Source organism: Amblyomma maculatum, chromosome 6, assembly GCF_055883805.1.
Source record: "Amblyomma maculatum isolate TAMU_Amacu chromosome 6, ASM5588380v1, whole genome shotgun sequence".
NCBI lineage: Eukaryota > Metazoa > Arthropoda > Arachnida > Ixodida > Ixodidae > Amblyomma > Amblyomma maculatum.
Genome location: NC_139349.1, coordinates 149391466 through 149412682, shown reverse-complemented (window position 1 = coordinate 149412682; position 21217 = coordinate 149391466). Strand labels below are relative to the sequence as shown.

The 21217-nt window shown below is 50.1% G+C and overlaps 1 protein-coding gene across 1 annotated transcript; it reads left to right on the top strand.

Moving 5' to 3' along the window:
* The first annotated feature begins 270 nt into the window (after positions 1–270).
* Positions 271–12718, top strand: LOC146187008 (uncharacterized). The gene is made up of 6 exons (XM_084607544.1): positions 271–406; positions 1118–1306; positions 1370–1584; positions 1686–2673; positions 7330–7482; positions 10472–12718. The coding sequence occupies exons 1-6, from the start codon at positions 271–273 to the stop codon at positions 10870–10872; spliced, it is 2082 nt and encodes a 693-aa protein (XP_084463670.1). The 3' UTR covers positions 10873–12718.
* The last annotated feature ends 8499 nt before the right edge of the window (positions 12719–21217 follow it).

The following is a 21217-nucleotide window of genomic DNA, read 5'->3' as shown; positions in this document are numbered from 1 at the left end:
CACGCGGTGTCTGCTTGTCGCCTCATTTGACTGGCCACCCGGCAATGCAACAGATCCCAATCTTCAATAAGCACATGCACTTTTGCGTGAAAGTACAAATAACGCCAGCCACCACGTCACATTTCATTTCAGGAGCCACAACAGCGCTGAAGGCGAATCCGCCGTTTCATTCGTTTAGAATATCGCAGCACTCCAAATGATATACGTGTCAGTAACCGTGGAGTTGAGCGTGCACCTTTGGCGCTTTTGGTCGGCCACTGGTGCAGGACCATGTCGGACGAGGAGCCGAGCCGGCCGCTAATGGCCCCCCGCAAGGTGCGCGTGCTTCGGCGCGGACCGGCGGCTGGCGCGCGGCGGCGGAGGTGCGGCGCCGCCCTCTGGCTTCTGCTGGCCTGCGTCGCACTTGGTATGTTTCGCACGGCAAGCTCTGGCAACAGCAATATTGCCCGCTTCTTCAGCGCATCCGATTCCTGCTACCGTTTTATGTGGATGCAACTCGAGAACGGTGCGGCAAATGTTCCGCCAATGTGTCTACCTGCTTGTCGACATATAGCGCATCGGTCAACAGCCTCGCAGCTGACAGCGTCGCAAAGTGGCTGTCGAGTGCAAGGCGATTCACCGAGTCGGCACAACAGGTCGAGGCCATTGTTCCAGAGGTATCTGAGCCGGGGGTGCACAAATAGTACTTTTTTTCGAAACTAAATCGAATAGTCTAGCTTCGGCAACGAGTAGAATATACGTATGTCTGTTCACTTATGGTAGAATATATACGTACAAAACGAACATCTATGTACAAGCGCGATGCTTACTGAGCAAAGAGGCAGCTAAAGGTGGAGCCATGCACGGTATTGCAGCTCTCAAAAGAGGCCCCACTGACCTCCTTTAGGGGTTACCCCCATAACAGGAAGTCAGAATATTTACTTTGTGACCGTCTTTACCGCAACGTTGTGCCTGTTATATGAAAGCCTGAGATTGTACCCGATTCGCTTCGACTAATTTTGGCACATCATTCAGCGAACAGGAGAAGTCGCATTCGAAATCTCGGTATTTACCGCTCCGTTCTTGAGGTGTACCTTCCATGTGCTTGAGCGAAAGCAGTCTGCTTGTTTCGGTGAAGGCGCAGCGGCGCTGGTGCTCCGGCAGCACCAGCAACGTCGGCGGGCGCGTCACGTCGAGGGCTGCCGCCAGCTGCGGGTGCAGGACGTGTGGCACCGCACGTTGCCCATGCTCACCACGGAGTCGGCCTTCCGACACCTGGACGTCAACGGGGACGGGGAGCTGGATGTCGTCTTCGGCTTCGGAACCGGTTAGAACCCCTCGCATTGAGCGTCCCCCTTCCTCCACCGCACTGTAATGACGACGTGCACAGGGCTCGACGCTTACCGGTACCCCGCTGTCGCCTGCGACGTCTACCTTCCGGCCTCGGGTCCCCGGGGCTGTGGCGGCGGACTGGCGGCGCTCGACGGTCGCACGGGTAACGAGCTGTGGCGCATCTACGTGGCCCACGAGCTGTTCGCGCTCAGCTGCCGGCTGGACCTAGACGGCGACGGCGTTGCCGACTGCGTGGCTGGGGGCCGCATGGCGGTGCGTGCAACTCGGAGTTCTTTTAGTACAACACCTACTAACACAACACTGAGGTCTGAACATGGATTGCAACACGGTGTTCTGAAGTCCCTGTACTGCAGGGGCTGTACGCAGTGAGCGGGCGCACGGGCGGCCTGCTGTGGGCGCTGTCTGGCGCCGGCGAGGCCCTGGTGGAACGCTCAAACATGTACACGGCACAGCACATTCGTGACGTCGACGCCGACGGCACGGCTGATCTTCTGGTGGCTCACGGCGGGGACCCGCTCCGCGAGCCGGGCGCCTCGGGTCGTCTCGCCGGTAGGCTCTTGGTCGTGAGCGGCCGCTCTGGCCGCCTGCTCAGCTGGGCAGTGGTACCCGACGGCCGCGAGAGCTACTACTCGCCGCAGTTGCTGCTGTACCCGGACGGCAGCGAGCTGGTGCTGTTCGGCACGGGCGGTGAGACGCACGGCGGCTCTCTGTGGAGCCTGCCACTACGCGAGCTGCTCGCCGGCCGTGCCGACTCGGCGCGCCCCATCTACACAGACCCGCACAAGGGCATCATGACACCGCCGGCATTGGTCGATCTGACCGGAGACGGCGTCCCCGATATCGTCATGGCTGCCTTCAACTCTACTGCGTTCGCGCTGGATGGCCTCAGCTTCGCGCGCATCTGGACTCGCCACTTCCCCCAGTCCGAGTCGTACAGCACGCCCGCCGTGGGCTTGTTCGACGGTGACGGCACGCCGGACGTGATGGTCAGCTACCAGATGGGACCGGGCTTCCCGCTGTACGTAGCCAGCCAGACGACGGTGCTGGACGGCCGCACGGGGCGGCCCCTGTTGGGGCGCCCCGTACGCTCGGCGCTGGGTGCACAGGCGTCTCCTCTAGCTGTCAGCATGCCCGGTCGTGGCCACGACCTCTTCCTCTACTGGCTCTCCGACTGCCACAGCGGTGCGCCGGGCAAGGGCTTCGCGCTAGCCGCTGGCACCAGCGTGTTCTTGCGCAGCCGCGCCGACTTTTGCCGACTGCGCTTCGGGTCGCGCCTCTTCACACGCCTCTACGCCCTGGGCACCGACGGTCGGCCGCCCGGCGCACTCGTCTACGACTCTGGTGAGCACACAGCGATGTAAAAATGTTATTAACGTTATACGTTGCATTGGTTACGCTGCAAACGAAGAAGTAACAGTACATTTAATCGAACACTCACATTCAAAATAAGCACTATTCTAGGCTGCCTTTTGTTTAAGATTAAAACGAAGTGATCTATTTATAAATGGTACAGTTGCCACGCGTTAAATTTAGCAGGTTGGTACGAGCATAACTTATATCAATCAAATATTTCACTGGATTAAGGTCTAGACTCGACTTGAAACGGCGTTTCGTGAACGCGCACCTCAAAGGACATAATCCCATGCCTGCATGACAATTTTACACTGGAACTACATTCCGCAGCGTCGGAACTCAGGACGACGCCTCTGTACTAGGTATCTGCGCTCACCATAGCTTCGGTAGTGCTCCAAGGAACTGCTGGACAACCGTCCCGTGAGGTGAAGCAGGTGCCGCGGTGCTGGCGACCGCAGTGACATTCATTGCGTAGGCAAAAGCCGGGACCGTGCGCATTGATTGTGCCGTGTTTTACTTGTTTATAACGTAATTCGCGTCATTCCGACAAGGTGTGGTGCTGTTGGCTGCGCCGCGAGGCACAGCAAAGGAAACCGCATCAGTGTCCACAATTTTCTTATGGTGCGATGGAGTTGAAAGCGACGGTCAGCAGCCATGGAGAGCGACCTCCTCCGAGGCTAGCGTTGCAGTATTGCAGCTTTTATAACTGTTAGTACATATTTATTCTTTGTCGTTGAGCCCAGCGCTGTATATTGTGTATGTATTGTGGTTTCTATTGTATAACCATTCAGTGCTCAGTGCATTCTTTTTCTTTACGTCATTGTTTTAAATCATGCTTGTATCACCCTGCTAAAATCAATGCGTGGTAACCGCAGTATCTATGATATCTGGATCACTTCGTTCACAGCCTTAACTGATATTAATCCTCATGGCAGCTCTTCGGCCGCGCTATGATTGGAACAGGACAAACCCTCGCACCTCGTTCACGTTTTGACATGCTCTCGATCAACTTGAGAATTTTAGACGCGATATTCTGTGCGCGTGTAATCGAACGGAGGGTAGCCGCTGTCAGATTCCTTGCACACGCACTATATAGCCCAAGTATCTGTTCGTGCAGAAAAGCTGCTGCCAGTAATCCTCAGCGGTCACACCGAGCTCTAAGGACGACGTCGAGTAACACGTGCCGGCTTGGGATTTAGCACTATGCATATAGTTTTTGAGAGAATTAAAGCTCTACTACTTGGGACACGACTTCGGATACCGCCTAGCTGGGGCCGAATGACCTCTAAGGGCTAGCCAAGGTCAAAGTGTGACTTACACGAAAATAAGAAAATTAAATGAATCATGTTCACGCTAGGACTCGAACCGTGCACAGTCCTTCCATTACTGAGCCTAGCGTGCTAACCACTACTGCAAGCCGACCTCCAGGAAACAAGGCCATAATTTATCTGTCTTGCGTAGGACTCCAGCGGATGTTTAGAAAAAGGACAACAGCAACGTTAGGGAGTTAAGAAATGTCCACTGCGGCACCCTAGCCTACGTCACATCATCTGAAAACCAGTACAGTTTAATCAAAGTCAAACCGTATGCAGCCTTGAGGTGCAAAACCATGCACCCCAAGAGAGCTTACACTCGTATAGGTACAAGCCATGCGTAAATTCCCGCAATTTTGAAGCGAAAGCTCCATTACACCAGATTACTTGACAAGATTTACTTCCGTCACATATCCCCATAACATCATCTCTTATCCTGTTTGCGTTCTGGCCTGCTTTGCTTCCATATCAATGCCTTAGTGGGCTTTTTATCATCATCATCATCAGCCTGACTATACCCAATGCAGGGCGAAGGCCTCTCCCATATTCCTTCAATTAACCCGGTTCTGTGCTAGCTGCATGCACTTGACCCTGCGAACTTCTTAACCTCATCCGCCCACCTAATTTTCGCCGCCCCCTGCTACGCTTTCCTTCCTTTGGAATCCAGTTTGTTACCCTTAAGCGACCATTGGTTATTCGGATATTTCCAATAAATAAAAGAAAAAAATTCTAGGGTGCACTTTGGATCACTAAACTGCGATGAGGCGAAAGTCTCTATCGCGCGGTGGTGCAAAGCCCTCCACTACGGCACCTTTTTCTCTCTGTTTTCACTCCCACCTTCGCGACCTTTTCTCTGTTTTCACTCGCGAGAGCGTAAACTACCAGCCAACATATAAAGCCCCGCTTTAACCGAGCCGTATGGACGTGCCTGCGTGGCCTAGGGATAACGTGAATGCAAGGGTCTTTGTAGGCTGATTCTGATATCACCCTCCGAAATGAGAGGCCCGAGTTGGCAGCTAATGCCAAACGTAATGTAAAGAAGCCCTACGTCCAGTTACTGCTCGGTCATGTCAGCTGCCAGATACCGCCTCCTACGTAACGGAACGGACAGACATGATCCGCGAGCATGAGCCGGAATTGCTATTGCGCATGCGCCGAGCAACAGGCGTGCCGTGTGTGGCGTCAGAGTTGCGCCGCGCCTAAAGTCCCTCGAAACGGAATTTAGCCCCGCCGCAGCCGACTTCACAGCCTCGCTGTACGCGTTGCGCATGCACAGTAGCTGCAGATGCGACGCTTGTGAAGCCAGAGTCGCGCATGCTCAGTTGCTGCAGTCGACGTCATTACTCAGCCACTTATAAAATGAGGATGAGAAGTGTTCATTCTTCAGATAAATGGAAAGTCCGCGCGTATACTGCGACCAACATCAACGGCGACTACGGGAAGAAACGTCGACGGATCCGGTCGTTGCTGCGTGCTATAAGGCTAGTCGACAACGAGACCGAGAAGCCCCGATCTGGGGTAATCGCTGTATACGTCTTAGCTAAATTGGCAGCAAACATGAGATAAGCAAGCTGCGACAACAGAGATTTACTATGTGTAACTGCGCGTACAAGCTTTCGCAACATACTAGGTTTAATTGGAGCTAAACAACGGGAATTTATTTTCTCCATTTTCACATTCGCCCGCTGCAACAACTGACAACATCTGTTGTCTGAAAGACACTGAAAGCCACTGATATCATGAAAAGATCGGACAGTGTTATTTCTCAGGTTATTGGAATTTTCTCACTGGAGGTTATAGTGAACTAGAGCTATACCGGAGGTCTTTCATAACCAGGCGACCACACAAAATGCCACAAGAAGCCATTCCAACCTGACCATGATACGCATTTGTGCATGCAGTTTGACATCTCAAAGTGGCATTAGTTATGAGGGATGCAAAATAAAAGCAGAATAAGACGCTCACTTCCACAAATATTTTATAAAGTATGGTTAATATTTTCGCTAGAATATGGAAGACGTATATATGTATACATTTGCGCAACTATTATAAAGCCAAAAAAGCCAAATGGAGCATTCTTCTTGAGGACTAGCTTGAGTATGTGTTATCTGTGAAGCGAGACCTCGACCAGTACCTGAAATGTCTATTCATCATGCAATAATTAGGTTGCCAGCGTATTCATTGAAGTTACAAAGCACAAGATCACATTTTCTTATAAAGTAAATGTATGACTTGAGTTTCCATATTTTTATTTTCCAAGATGTTAGGAGAAAGGCTGTTTCTCGTTGTCCTCACATGCGCTAGAAGTCGATTCAAAACTATATATGCACACGATTATAGTTTTAATATCCAGCATTTCCCCTATTTTGTTTAATTCAAATAAATCTTGCACCGTATCCAAGCTGCTTTGGCAAATTACAGAAGCGGGAACAAAGCCGATACAGCACTCCGTCTGGCAGTTTTTTCTGGGTTTAGGCTGAAAAAAGTGAATTACTATCCAGGAAAATGCACGCTCCGAAATATTTGCACGCGCAAGTTGATTTCGAAAGCAGCGCTGCTCGACGCAGTGTAGGCTTGGTGCGTTTTCGCTGCATCGCTGCAGACCACACCGCCACCTTTATTTACAAACGTCACAAGTGTCTATAAATGAATTGGTTGGTTGATTGCACAACTTTTATTTCCATCGGAAATGGGCGTTCTCTTTCCCGCTCCCGGCACGCGTGTCGGAGAAGACGGGTAGTCGTGCGCCCTCGGATTAGAGGCTGGCAGGTAGCCCTTGGCTTGTTGCATCCTCTTCCGCCAGATGGACTGTGAGGTGCTGGATCGCAGGGTCCGCGCTTCGCAGCAGGGTGTCCCAGATTTCTCTACTTGTTATATTCAAATCCTATCCCTGATGATTGTAGGCACTCCCAAATTATGTGGTCGAGGGTCCCTCTCGCCCCACAATGTTTGATCATTGTCCTTAAGGTCTGGTAGCGCGTGAAAAGCCCAGACCGGCTTCATGAAGGTATTAGTTTGTAGCCGCCTCCACGCGACAGCTTCTCTATCATTTAGGCTAACATCTGGCGGGGGCACTAGTCTACGTTTTCATTGCGCGGGAATCGCCGAGTCGTTAACACAAATAGAGCATCTCAATCTGGAAGTTACCGATTCGCGAAAACCACTTTTCTACGACATAATGATTTATATCACCCGCACTAAAGCATCTGTAACTTTTGCGCTGGCCAAGAATAAAGGATCAGAACGACCTTCGCTGTAATGATTCAACGCAGCTTGTAGCTTAATTCGGCTTATATGTTACTAGGATTGAAGCCCTTAATTCTCGGCGCAGACCGGAAGCGGACCGTCGAGTACAGTGGCATACCCAACTTCACAGCCATCGGGGAGCGCTTCCTGGAGCAGCACCCCGAGTACCGCCACCGTCGCGAGCGCCGCCATGTGGGGCCGCATGACGCGGGCGGTGTGCAGCGCACCATCTCCACCGGTGGGTGAGACGTCGACGTGCATGGCCTAGCCCGTTTAAAACATCTTGTTGGAACTGCCCTCGCAATTCGCTTTGTGCACAAGTGGCGCCATGAGTACTTTGGCTATCATTAGCCTCCGAGAACTTTTTCACCACTTAGAACTTTGACCAAAGAAGAGCATGTTCTAGAAAGGTCGGCACACGAATATGATCCGCGCATTACAGGGAAGCGTACTTTAAGGTTCCTCCCGCAGCCTCCTCGCACCTTCTCACGCTCTACCATGCATACAAGCTAACCACCGGAAAGAAAAGAGTAAATGAAAAAATTTGCCCACAATTACGTTACTTCCTAATGCGAAATTTGAGCGAAGTTCGTCAGCTGTTTCACCTTTTCGATAAATTGAGGCAAATATTTCGAGCAAGACACGTATGTACTTACAGACAACTTTCTTTTTTTAATTTTTCACACGTATTCCACACTCCACTAACAGTTCTTGGCTGCCATGAAAGAAGCTTTGTGGTCGGAGAAATGAAGAGAGCAATTGAGTTATCGGGAGGTTGCGGAGGCAGTGCGTGGGTCCATAGGAACGTTGCGCGACGAACAGATAGCAGCGACTGACTGATGCCGCTAGCGAGTGAAGTGAGTGAGAACGGGATGCACGCACCGTGATCCGCTTAGCGAGCCGGCGTTTCGGCAATCGGAGATCACCCTCGCCGCCACTCAGGAAGAGGGGGGTGGGGGAGGGGAGCACTCCTCTTTCTGCATGGCGGCGACGGTGTTCTACGCAGTCACGTTGTCTTGACTCGCTAGCGGCGTCAGCAGTCAGTCGCTGCTAGCGCTGCCTCCGGCGACCCCCCCCCCCTCCCCTCTTCCTTTCCTCATGTTCTCCGGTTGCTGCGCGCGCTCCTGCCCCCATCGTTCGCCGCTGAGTGTACCCTCCCCCCCCCCCTCTTCCTGCGAGGCCCCGGTTGCTGAAGCGCCGGCTCCAACTGGGGAGCTGAAAGGGGGGCGAAACTGGCTACGAGGCCGACGACGCCGCCGCCGCCGCGAAACCCAGGAACGGGTGCCACAGGGCTGCGCTCTAAAAGAGAATGGCAGTGGCTATTGTTGAGCTTATAATGATTGAAGACATATTGGTCGTTACACATCATTTTCTTAATTTCCTGCATAAAAAGACGGCCGGCCTGGTGATCAGTATAGTAACACGCGACCGTTTCGATTGAATGTATGCAGAGTTTTGAATGATATATGAGATCAATGGCAGTCCCCCTCTGTGTAGTTGGGATGTTGGATTTGATGCCAAATTAAAGTCGAATTTCTGTTTCTTATCATGACTAAACGAGTCCTGCTCCCTGTTCCCCCAAATTCACGCACAGCTCTGAAACCCGTACACAGGTGGCAACCACGTTAACTGTATGTTCGAAAAATGTTTGCGGCGCCACGTAAACTGCTTAACAATGCCGCTCTCCACAAGTTTAACACAGCACTGGTCCCTGCGATCGAAGGCAGATGCCTGACAGCAGCGACACTTTATCTAATTAAGTAGATGCAGACTCGCTCCATAAACGCCAAGTCTTGTTCAAGCGTCTGCCTAGCCTTGCCTGGGTTTTCCACATTTTGGTCATTCTACAGGTCTCCTCGTTGTTACGGTACATCATCGTCACATGAGAGGAAACCCGGTATCGCAACACCTTGATAGCCAATATAGAAAACGTGCAACGTGAACGTGCACTGGAAGCCATGGTGAAGGGTGTGGCCCAAGTAAATCTGTGGGAATGACAACTCTTCTGCGTGACTATCATATACAGAATGCTTAGCGGTATTTTACCCCTTTCCGGGGGCAATCGTTAGAACGGCAAGTTTCCTTGTCATAAACCAGAGTATGCTGGTCTAGCGTCAGGGCCGTCACAAAACCCCCATGGGGTCAGAGAAATCTGTTAGGTAGGAGCCTTCGACATTTTTCTCTATGTCTAGGAGAATGGCTTCATCGTAGATTCTCTCCAACTTAGCCTTATCTATACAAATGTCATAGTGCTTGTATAAGGCAATTCCCGAAGCACTCCTACCCATGAAGCAAGCATTTTTCGTGATACAACATTAAACAAGTAGATTGTCTTGGCGAACATCCGTCTCTTAGTGTTTACCACAATCGACTTATCCTGTTCGATATTTTGCGGCAACTCCTTCAACATTTCGTCTGTGTCAACCGGAACGTAACTACGGGCCTTTAATTCCAAACTGTCCGTTATGCCAGTACATTAGACGTCGGATTTGAATGAAGGGAATGCGTGGAGAAATCAAACGTTCGGCTACGTCGTTCAACACTGGCATACCGGGGGGTAGGGGTGGATATCGATGGCTGACCCTATACAGTAGAATTTTCTACTTGACCAGGAAGGCCTTGCACTTTCCACAAACACTCGGCCCAGCGTCATCTGACCATGGCTGGGAATCTGAAGTTCACGAAGTTAGCTTCAAATGTTCGAGTCGCAGATGGACTTTGACAGTCGAACGGAATGATCATTTACACGACGGGCCTTTACACCCTCTTCTGTCGCTGTCATCAGTTCCCCTTGATCGTCCGAAAGCCCCTTCTGAGCTGCTATGCGCCGCCTGTTACACCCTGCATCCTTGCATCTCCGCTTGGCGAGACGTTCTTCTCTCTGTTGAGGCGTCTCTGCTGCTCGCTTGTCCTTCCTTTCGATCGTCATTCATTCTTCCGCTGCTGAATGACCAATTGCCAGATGACAACTACTTGATCCGAGGATATGAGTTACAAGTGGCATCCGCACGCGTGTTAGCACGTGGCATATCCGCGCGCGGCAGCCGCGGCCGCACCCGGAAGCGCTGTCATATGCCCCTCGCACGTGCTCCTCTCAGCGGCGCATTCCAGAGGCTATGTCCACACATTCCAGAGCGGTTCCACAGACAAATGATCGACTGGATCTCAAATTGTATCTAACTTAATTGGCCAGTTAGAATGATTTAAGGTAAATACTCTTGACGCAGGCACATTGCTTCCTGGTTCGCGGCCCCGCAGCACAGACCTGGTGTTCGCTACCTTCTGGTTCCATCCCAGCCGCGTGCGAACCATGTCGGCCGAGCAGCAGCAATGCCTGGAGCGGCTGCGGGCCCACGAGGCGGCCCGATTCCGCGTGGACAGCCCGCTGTACGGGCTCGACCACGACGCATTCGAGCAGCTGGTCGAGGCCGAGTGTGGTGGCGGAGACCAGGACGACGAGCAGCTGGCCTACGACCCATTCGACCGGCGCATGGGACAGATGACCGTGTACCGTGTGCGGCTGCAGTGCGTCTGCGACCGCTGCACCGGCCCCCTTCCCTTCGAGCGACAGCGCTGGCCCGCTTACATGGGCGCCGGCGCAGACTGCTACGCCAGGAAGACGCCCTGAAAAGCAGTGTTGTGTATAGAGCATCTGGGACCGCGCAATGCTTCTACGATGAGCTGTGCTGTAACTGTCGTGCAGTTCTGCTATCACACACAACGAGCAACGCGGCCTCGACCTCGACACGGCAGATGATGCTTCCATGCTCGTGTTAATGTCGGAGCAGTGCAAGGCTGCAGTGCGTCTGCGACCGCTGCACCGGCCCCCTTCCCTTCGAGCGACAGCGCTGGCCCGCTTACATGGGCGCCGGCGCAGACTGCTACGCCAGGAAGACGCCCTGAAAAGCAGTGTTGTGTATAGAGCATCTGGGACCGCGCAATGCTTCTACGATGAGCTGTGCTGTAACTGTCGTGCAGTTCTGCTATCACACACAACGAGCAACGCGGCCTCGACCTCGACACGGCAGATGATGCTTCCATGCTCGTGTTAATGTCGGAGCAGTGCAAGCTTGCGGTACATCTTGGCATTTCGGACGTTCGGTTCCCAGTGCTGACTAGTACTTTCTGTGATGGGTACCAGATTTACCTCGGCCTGGTGCTCGCCTCTTCTCAGTTCAAATGCTTGAAAAGGGACCTTTAGCAGATGACCAGCAGGGCACGAAGTCGGAGCATCTTGTCTCTAACATACATCCAGCTGGCAAGTATTAGGAAGGAAACTGTCGTGTGCTAGTGAACACACTATCCAGTAAAGACAGTACAGTTGCTAAGTGCTGCATGCAAATAGTCACCGCCCGAAAGGAGAAAAACCGCTTCCCAAGAAATGCTGAGCAGCTCATTTGCCAGTGAACTACGCTGTTAACAATGTTCAAGAGTCTCTAGCCATGAGAAAAATTTCCTGAATTTGGCAACTGTGATTACTACCAGTGTGTGAAATTACCAAATCCTAATAGGAATTGAGTGCTTCTTTGTTTCTATAAGAGAAACACGGTATTGGAAAATTTTCGAGCATTTTACAGTGACTGAAGCAGTACTGCCGACTATCATAAATCAGGCCGGAGCAAATCCACACTATATGGGAAACATTATCAGAAGACAGAGTGCGAGAAAGGCATCCTCTTCCCTTCCTTCTCCACCATTTAGCACGTAGGTCACTTGGACACTGCTTGTAATTCCGCAAGAAGATTTTCCGACATATCATCCATGCTGAAAGGATGGACGATCACCTGCCTCGAACAATCACAACATGCAAATACAGATTTTTCACTTCAGCCCCCCATAATGTGAAAGACACTCATTGTCCACACCCATGGCCTTCACAACTATTCTATATAGCGTGGGCCAAGGCACCTCAACCCAGTCAACAACTATATCCGGTAAAGCCAACTTGCTGAATTTTGCATGGGGCTCAATAAGGGCACTGGTTTGGCAAGCAATTTTTTAAAAACCCTGCTTATTACATGGAGTATTGTAAACAGCGCACATTATATCCACATTACAGCAGGCCGAAAACTAATCTTGCCATGTAGTTTTGCTTTCCAAGGTTCACCACTAACTTGCAGCAATGGTGGTGCATTCGGCAGCCATTTCAACTCAGCTGCATGCTGTTTTTGGATGCAACTTACCACGCCATTGGTTCTTTTTCAATACAAATGTGGTGCAGGTGAGACCACCTTGTTTCAGCCCCATCTTCCCAATCTAACCTACCCTCTTTCTTTTAATGGGATCGGATTAGTACTGCAGTCTTTGCCGAAGTGACCATCGTGGGTTGTGGAAGCCTTGGGGTTAAAGTGGAGGGGAGAATAGCAGAAGAAACGAAAACTGGTTTTGAGGAAAGGAAAGGGTGGTATAACTGTCTCATGTCTCAGTGGACACTTCAACCACCACACCTTGAGGATAGGCATAAAAAAAATTGAAAGGGCTGCTGCAGTGGGGGGGGGGGGTTACCTTGAATCATTTCAACCAAATAGCGTACAGCTCGCGGACACAAATTTCCGAACTGTGACAATACAATGCAAATGAACCATGGAACGTAGTGGAAATTATATTTGTGCAATAGGGTAAGCCAGAACACTGCTGCCACTGTTAAGCAGTGAGCGTCAAACTGCTCCTGATTGCCCTGATTTCTAATAGTTTGTACATAGTTCATGTACATAAAATGTTGCTTCATTGTAATAAATGCTATGTTGAATAACAAAAAAAGCTTCTCGTGGAGCATATGGCTAGTGCTCTGGCTATAGACACCAGTTGGAATCCCCGTTTCCTTGTACTTTTAAACTTTATTAGCTACACCATCCAAGTCGCACGTCATTTACCCCTCTAGGTTCATTGCCTTTCAGGTTGCATTCCGAGATGCTTTTAAGCAAAAATTGCTCTTTAATCTTTTTTCCTATCAGTTTTTTTGCAATTTTTTTTTTCAAACAACAATTCCTAGCAAAACTAAAATTTACAACCTCTGGACAGTTTTTTTACCTTTTAGGTTGAATTCTGAAGTGCTTTAGAGGCAAACTTGCAATTTAAAATGTTTTCAGATGAAATGAGAAATTGTTTCACTGTACTGTTTACAGGTTTTCTATAGTTTTCATGATAAGATACAAGGGCTTCTTGGACATGTGCTGCCTGCCAGCTCCAGGTGCTAAGCGGACCGGCGGGAGTTGGGTTAGAAGGTACATTTAAGCTACATTCGTACCCGTTTCAACTTCATATGTGCTACACTTGGCAGCTTAAACACGTCAAACTATCTGTACAGAAAACTTATATTAAACCAGTGCGTGGCCACTGAGCTACTTTCCAAGAAGCGCCAAAGCATTTGGATGGCATAGACCAGAAGTTAAAGCCAACATTACTAGAACAAACTCAGTTTTACAGCTCCCCATACCGCCCAGAGAGGAGTGTGTCCCCGGTGGCCGTTGCAAGAATTAGCAGCGCTGCAGTCAATTCTTGCTCCTTGCCGGGCGCGTCATCTACCACATGCGACATGGAAGCGTGGAGCGGCCAGCTTTTGCATGCTGTCATGGCAACGTATACATATGGCTATAGTATAATTATAACTATATTATGACAGCTTTGGCTTTTAAGTCACGCATTACCTTTGAGAACATGTTCGTGTTATGCTAAATTCACTTGTTAATACTGTGAAACAAGTGTGAGTGCCATCGGCTTGCTAACAAGCATTGTTTCTGGCTTTACTCCATGGCCTGTGTTTTGTAGTATACTATGTTCTTTCAGGGCATAATCCTGTCATGCAAACAAATTAGTCAAATTTTCAGTGCAATACCCCACAAGCATGTACACAAGTCCTATGAATTGCAGCAGCACGACGCTGCTCAGAGCATAATGAACACTCATGCTAAAGCACCTGAGTGCTACTTTTTCACAGATCAGCAGTTAAAATTGGTACATTCATACACTTGCATACCTTAACTCCTGCACTGCCAATGTGCAGTTACCTTGGTGATGAAAGTGAAACCTCTGTCACACGGACATTCTCAATGCTCATCACGTTAATGGCCACTGAAATTTCCAAGGGTCATCGAGATGCACCGCTGCTACACAGTTTCAATTACCATAGAGTAGTGAGTGCATCATCCACCAGATGGCGCCACGGGCAACAACAGGAGGCAAGAAAAGGTGGTGGTGGGTTTTCTGAACCTACATGGTGGCAGGAGGCTGGCCAGGTGGAAGGAGCTGTACAGAACTTTGCTTGAGGAAGATGTGACGCTGTACGGAGTGGCCGAGACGCACCTACGAGATTTGGAGGAACCGCCCGTCAGTCCAATGTGGTGTTGGGCTGGCAGTAACAGATGTGTTGGTTCGCGTAAGAGTGGTGGAGTGGGCTTCCTGTGGCACCAGAGCAGTTAATGGTTGCACCTGGAGGGGCCCTGCAATGATCACACATGGGTGTCAGGGCATATACTTGGTACCCCGATCGTAGCGTGTGTTGTGTATCTAGGTGTGTCAGCGGACCAATACCAAGCAAATTTGAGCATCATTCAGCACATCAAAGCGGATATCAGGCGCTGGGCTCTCGACAAGGAAATCATTGTGCTCGGCGACTTCAACGGCCACATCCAGAGCTGGTCGGGTACACAGATCGCAATGGTAAGCTCCTGCAGACGCTGGCTCGACCTTTCACTCGAGGTCACTAATCTGTGGGCGGACTGCCAAGGTGCGTTCACGTGGTGCTCAGGGCTGTCGAACCTGCATAGACTATGCTCTTGTTAGCAGGTGCCTAGCTTCCCTCATGTGTCGTGTGCACATAGATGAAGAGGGCCGATATAGCCTAGCAAGCGACCATAACCGCATACGACGATTTTACAACCTCCGCAAGGTGCAGTCCACTGCAGGATCGCGGGCGGTCTCCCAAACGCTTCCTTCCCATGAAGGCATACGAGGCTGTTGCAGAAGAATTCGAAACAAGCCTGTCCCGTGAAGAGTCCGCGACATACCACCAGTACGTGGCTGAACTGCGTAGCATCATGGCAAGGCATGAGAATGTGGCCCGTTCGAGAGGAGGACGTTCCAGGAAAAGGTAGTGGGATGATGAGGTGAAAGCTGCCTATAAAGCGCGAAGGCTTGCAAACCGCCAACACCGCTATACTGTGCAGATGCCCACAGATGAGGCACTTGCAGCCTGGGGCTTTTACCTTGAACACAAGCATGAAATGCAAGCTATCACACAGCGCAAGATTGCCAAGGCAGATTGGCAGACGCTCGGGGAGATAAGTCCGCCTTTTCGTGGCGGAGGGGCTTGCGAAACTCGATGAACTCGTGAGCTCTGCTGTGTAGGGCCACCCAAGATAGACAGGCCACGGCAGAGAGTTCTGACAAAATGCGATTGACTGGAGAAGGTAATGGCAACCCACTCCAGTATTTCCTGCCAAGAAAACCCTATGGCCAGTCACAATACCATTAAAGATATGGCGCCGGAAGATGAGCCCCCCAGGTTGGAAGGCGTCCCACATGTTACTGGGGATGAACAAAGGGTGATTCCTAGTAGCTCCAGGACGAATGAAGCGGCTGGACTAAAGCCAAAAGGACGCTCAGTTGTGGATGTGTCGGGAAGCGACCGGAAAGTCCGATGTTGCAAGGAGATATACCATATAGCAACATGGAATGTAAGATCTATGACGCAAGGTAAACTGGATGTCGTGAAGCGAGAAATGGACAGATTGAACATTGATATCTTGGGTATCAGCGAGCTCAAGTGGACCGGAATGGGAGAATTTAACTCCGGCGACCATTATGTCTTTTATTGTGAGCCCGAATCCAAGAGAAGGAATGGGGTCGCTCTCATAGTAAACAGAAGAATGGGCAAAGCAGTGCTAGGGTACAACCCCAAAAACGACCGAATGATTTCACTTTGGATCCAAGGTCACCCTTTCAACATAACAGTTATCCAAGTCTATGCACCGACCACTACTGCTGAAGAAGCTGACGTTGAGAGATTTTATGCGGACCTACAATGCCTTTTAGACCGCACCCCATCATCAGACGTCGTTTTTCTCATAGGAGACTGGAATGCTAAGTGAAGAAATATCCGGAATTATAGGCAAGTTCGATCTTGGCGAGACAAATGAAGCTGGGCAGAGGCTACTAGAGTTTTGTCAAGAAAACAACCTGACCATAGCGAATACTCATTTTCAACAGCACAAAAGGCGCCTGTACACATGGACTTCACCGGACGGTCTGTACAGGAATCCGATCGATTATATTCTTTGCCGGCAGAGATGGAGAAGCGCTATACAAGCAGTAAAAACAAGGCCTGGGGCCGATTGTGGCACCGATCATCAGCTTCTTGTTGCCAAAATTAAGCTTCGATTTAGGAAAACGCAGAAAACTAGAAGGCCTTTCAGGTATGATCTGGATCAAATTCCATTAGAATATGCTGTGGAAGTGAGGAATCGATTTCAAGAATTAGACCTAGAAGACAGGGCGCCCGAAGAGATGTGGACTGATGTTCGTAGATATAATACAAGAAGTTGCTACTAAGGTAGTTGCAAAGCAAAAGAAATTCAAGAAAGCAAACTGGTTATCTGAAGAGGCTTTGCTAATAGCTGAGGAAAGGAGGACGGCAAAAGTTATGGGGGAAAGAGAAAGATACAAGGATCTCAATGCGGATTTTCAGAAAATAGCAAGGAGAGATAAGAAAGCCTTCCTGAACATACAGTGCCAGGCAGTTGAGGACAACAGCCAATTAAGGAACACAAGAGCTCTGTATAAGACAATCAAAGATATCAAAAGAAGCTTCTTCTGCTAAGCTGGGCGTGATAAAGGACAAACGAGGCAAGGACCTCACTGAAGCCTCAGAGATAAAGAAGAGGTGGCAGGAATACACAGAAGAACTGTACAAGAAGGACCCGAATGTGCAAACCCAACATAAGACTATTGTGATTACTGATCTCGAGCCGGGCATCCTGAAGAGTGAAGTTGAATGGGCCTTAGCCAGCCTTGCTAAGAACAAAGCTAGTGGAATTGATGGCATTCCAGCTGAGTTGCTTCAAAACCTAAACCATGACGCTGTTAACATTCTGCATACATTATGTCATGGACAACCCTGCAGTGGCCACAGGATTGGAGGAGGTCACTTTACATCCCCATTCCAAAGAAAGGCAGTGCCAAAGATTGTTCCAACTACCGCACGATCGCGCTTATTTCGCATGCTAGCAAGGTGATGTTGAAAATCCTCCAAGGAAGGCTGCAGCAGTATGTGGATCGGGAGCTTCCTAACGTGCAAGCTGGGTTTCGCAAGGGCAGAGGAATTAGAGGCCAAATTGCCAACCTTCGCTGGATCATTGAAAAAGCAAGAGAGTTCCAGAAACCCATCTACTTCTGCTTTATTGATTATGCGAAAGTGTTTGACTGCGTATATCACAGCAGATTGTGGCAAGCTCTCCAAGAGATGGGAGTTCCAATTCACCTCATCTGTCTCCTCAGGAACCTGTATGAAGGACAAGAGGCCACAGTCAGAACTGGGCATGGTCTTGCTAATTGGTTTCCGATCGAGAAAGGAGTGAGGCAAGACTGCATACTGTCGCCCTGCCTATTTAACCTATATGCAGAGTGCATTATGAGGAAGGCCGGTCTGGACGAGTCTTCAGCTGGAGTGAAGATTGCTGGAAACCGTATCAACAACCTTAGATATGCGGATGATACCACTTTAATGGCAGAAAGTGAAGTGGAACTCATGAGACTTCTGATGCGCGTACAAGAAGAGAGTGAGAAGTTTGGGTTTAAACTGAACATTAAAAAGACAAAGATCATGGCGTCTTGCCTATCAAGTCCTGGAGCATCAATGGACAAGAAGTGGAAGCTGTGACACATTTTCTTTTCTTGGGTTCCAAGATTACCTCGGAAGGAGACTGCAGCCATGAAATTAGGAGACGCCCGATTCTGGGAAAGAGAGCAATGGTTAGCCTTGACCGCCTAGTAAAGAGCAGAGACATTACACTGTCAACCAAGATCCGTACAACTCGTGCTATGGTCTTTCCAGTTGTGATGTATGGATGCGAGAGTTGGACTGTGAAAAAGTCTGACCGCCGAAGAATTGACGCATTTGAATTGTGCTGGCGAAGACCCTTGAGAGTTCCTTGGACTGCCAGAAGATCAAATCAGTCAATATTGTTGACCATAAACCCTGACTGCTCATTGGAGGGTCAAATTCTAAAGTTAAAGCTCAGCTACTTTGGTCATCTGATGAGAAGAGAGGAGTCGCTGGAGAAATATTTGATGTTGGGAAAGGTTGAGGGTCGCCAGAGAAGGGGTAGGCAGCGAACGCGATGGTTAGATGGCATCCTTGGGGCACTGCAGATGAATGTGATGTTAGGAAGATAGTGAGAGACCGGAAAGCATGGCGTGACATGGTCCGTAGGGTCACGAAGAGTCGGACACGACTGAACTGAACTGAAAAAAGTAGCAGCTAAATTTTGGTCATATGTAGCATCTATGGACGGCAGAACACTAGACCCGCTGATCAAGGATGAAAAAACAGGAAAGATGGGCGATCTCCACCGCATACTGACAGACCACGTGAGGCAGCTATACGCAGCTGACACCTTGCCGTGGCGGGTATCTTCAGTGATATTCTGGAAGGCGCACTGATACCAGCAGACTGGCTCCAGTGGGGACAGTGGCCTTCTGCGGGACTACCGGCCTCTGACAGTGACAAGCGTAATGTACAGAATTTTTACCCAGGTGTTAAAAGTGTGGATGAGCGGCTGGGCGGAGCAAAATGGGCATCTGAAGGAGCTCCAAAATGGTTTTCGTCGAGACCGGCGGCTGGAGGATAATATTTTTGTCCTCACCCAATGTATTGAAATTGCAAAAAGGGAAGCTCGTGGACCGACTTGCTGTTTTATGGACGTCACAAAGGCGTATGACAGCGTACCGCATGAGCCTTTAGTGCAATGCCTCGAGTCACTGGAAATGCCTCCTACCTGGATCGGAGTGCTTCGTCGCCTTTATGCACGCTGCACAGTAGTGGCTGCAGTGTGCGGCGTCAGTTCAGAGCCAGTGGTACAGAAGGGATTGAGGCAGGGCTGCCCGTTGTACCCTCTTCTGTATATGTTGTATGTTGCTGGGGTGGAGCGAAAGCTCTTGGATGCACGGTTGGGATTCACACTAAGCTACATTAGTGGGGGTGTGAAGGACCGATGGATCTTACCAAGCCTAGTCTTTGCCGATGATGTAGTATTAATGGCAGAGACAAGTGCAGAGCTCCAGGCCCTTATCAGCATATGCGCTGAAGCCATGACATCACTTGAACTGAACTTCAAAGAAGCCGGCAGTGCTGAGTTTCTCAGTGCCGTTGGACACCAAGCAGCTGGTCCACTTACCTACTGGGGACGTCCTCGAGATGGCAACGGAATACCGATATCTCGGCGTTAGGTTCAGCACGCAGCCAGAATATACAGCAAGGCATGAGGAACACCTGAAACAGGCTTCACGGCGAGCGGGGCACATACTGCGATGGCGATGCCTATGGGGCTGCAATCGCTTTGTTATGGTCCGCGAACTGTGGAAAGTAGTTCGTGTATCCACGCTGTCATTTGCTAACGCGGTCATTTGTGTGACATCGCCCACAAGGGAGTGGCTTGAGCGTGGCCAGCTATAGTGCAGCGTATGGCGCCGGGGTGCCATGGGCGAGTGGCTAACGAGGCAATGCAGGGAGACCTCAGTTGGTCTACCTTCGGGGCTCGAGAAGCAAACAGCAAAATAACCTACGAAGGCAGGCTGTGACTGATGCACAAAGATATGTGGACACGCAGAGTCTTCGACTATGCCAGCCAAAACTGCCTGCGGACTACATGGGTCAAGCGACTCCACCACCTTTGTCACAAGTTCGGTTTTTTCAGCAATGAAGTACAAGCCAACAGTGCGAAGAAATGGGCCACAGCAGTTGACGCCAAAGTGGGCGCGCAAGAGCGAAAGGCGTGGATGGCTGCCATGGAAGGGAAGTCGACGCATGAAATGTACCGGGCAGCCAAGCAGGACATCTTTGTTGAGAGATTATACGACAACAGTGTGGGCAGCCGCTTGTTGTTTGAGGCACGCGCAGGTGCTATGCCAACGCTTACTTATCGAAAGCGCTTTGACACTACTGTCGAATGCACCCTATGTAGAGCCTGCAGAGTGCATGAAGAGACAACAAAGCACATCATCCTATTCTGCGAGAAGCTGCCACCGCCACCACAGGAGGGCGCTATGCTTCCACAGGTGCTAGGTTTTCGCTCTTCGAGCGAGAGCTGTACAACAAATGCAGCAAACCAGGCGGCTGTTTCAGCGACGAAGCGCCGATTGACTGAGTGATGGACGCTGGTGCGACACTAGAACTGTTTTTACGGATACTGTTTCGCCGATATTGTGAGTATATTAACTTCGCGCTCGACAGTGTCACTGTATATGTATGTAGTGCATGTATTTGTATGTAACCAGCCAGGGTGCCCTTGGTAGGCCCCCGCCCATTACGAAGAGAAGGCTACATCATCATCATCATCCAGTAAAATAATAAAGAGAGGCAGATATCGCATTGAGAGCTATTTCATACGGAGAAGGGTATCCAAATACCTCACAGCTCGGCATAAGCTCGGGAAGCAACGGCAGAACAACGATGGGCTAACGATGCGCAATGCTGCAGCACACCGCACTGCCACACACATGCTCTGCCTACAGAGCGATCATCTTGACTCCTGAGAAGGTAGTTGATGAACTGGTTAATGTAGACTAAATAATTTAATCCAGAAGATGTTTTGTTTCTTTCGAGATTATGTCGTTTTTCATGTTATGGTGAGTGTGGGACTGCTCTCAGTATTCCTTCGCATTCCAATGATCATTCGCAAACCTCACTGAGTCAATGTCGAAAGAGTTCAATCGTCACTGGAAACTGCCATGCAGCTGTGGCAGACCCCCTTTGAGTT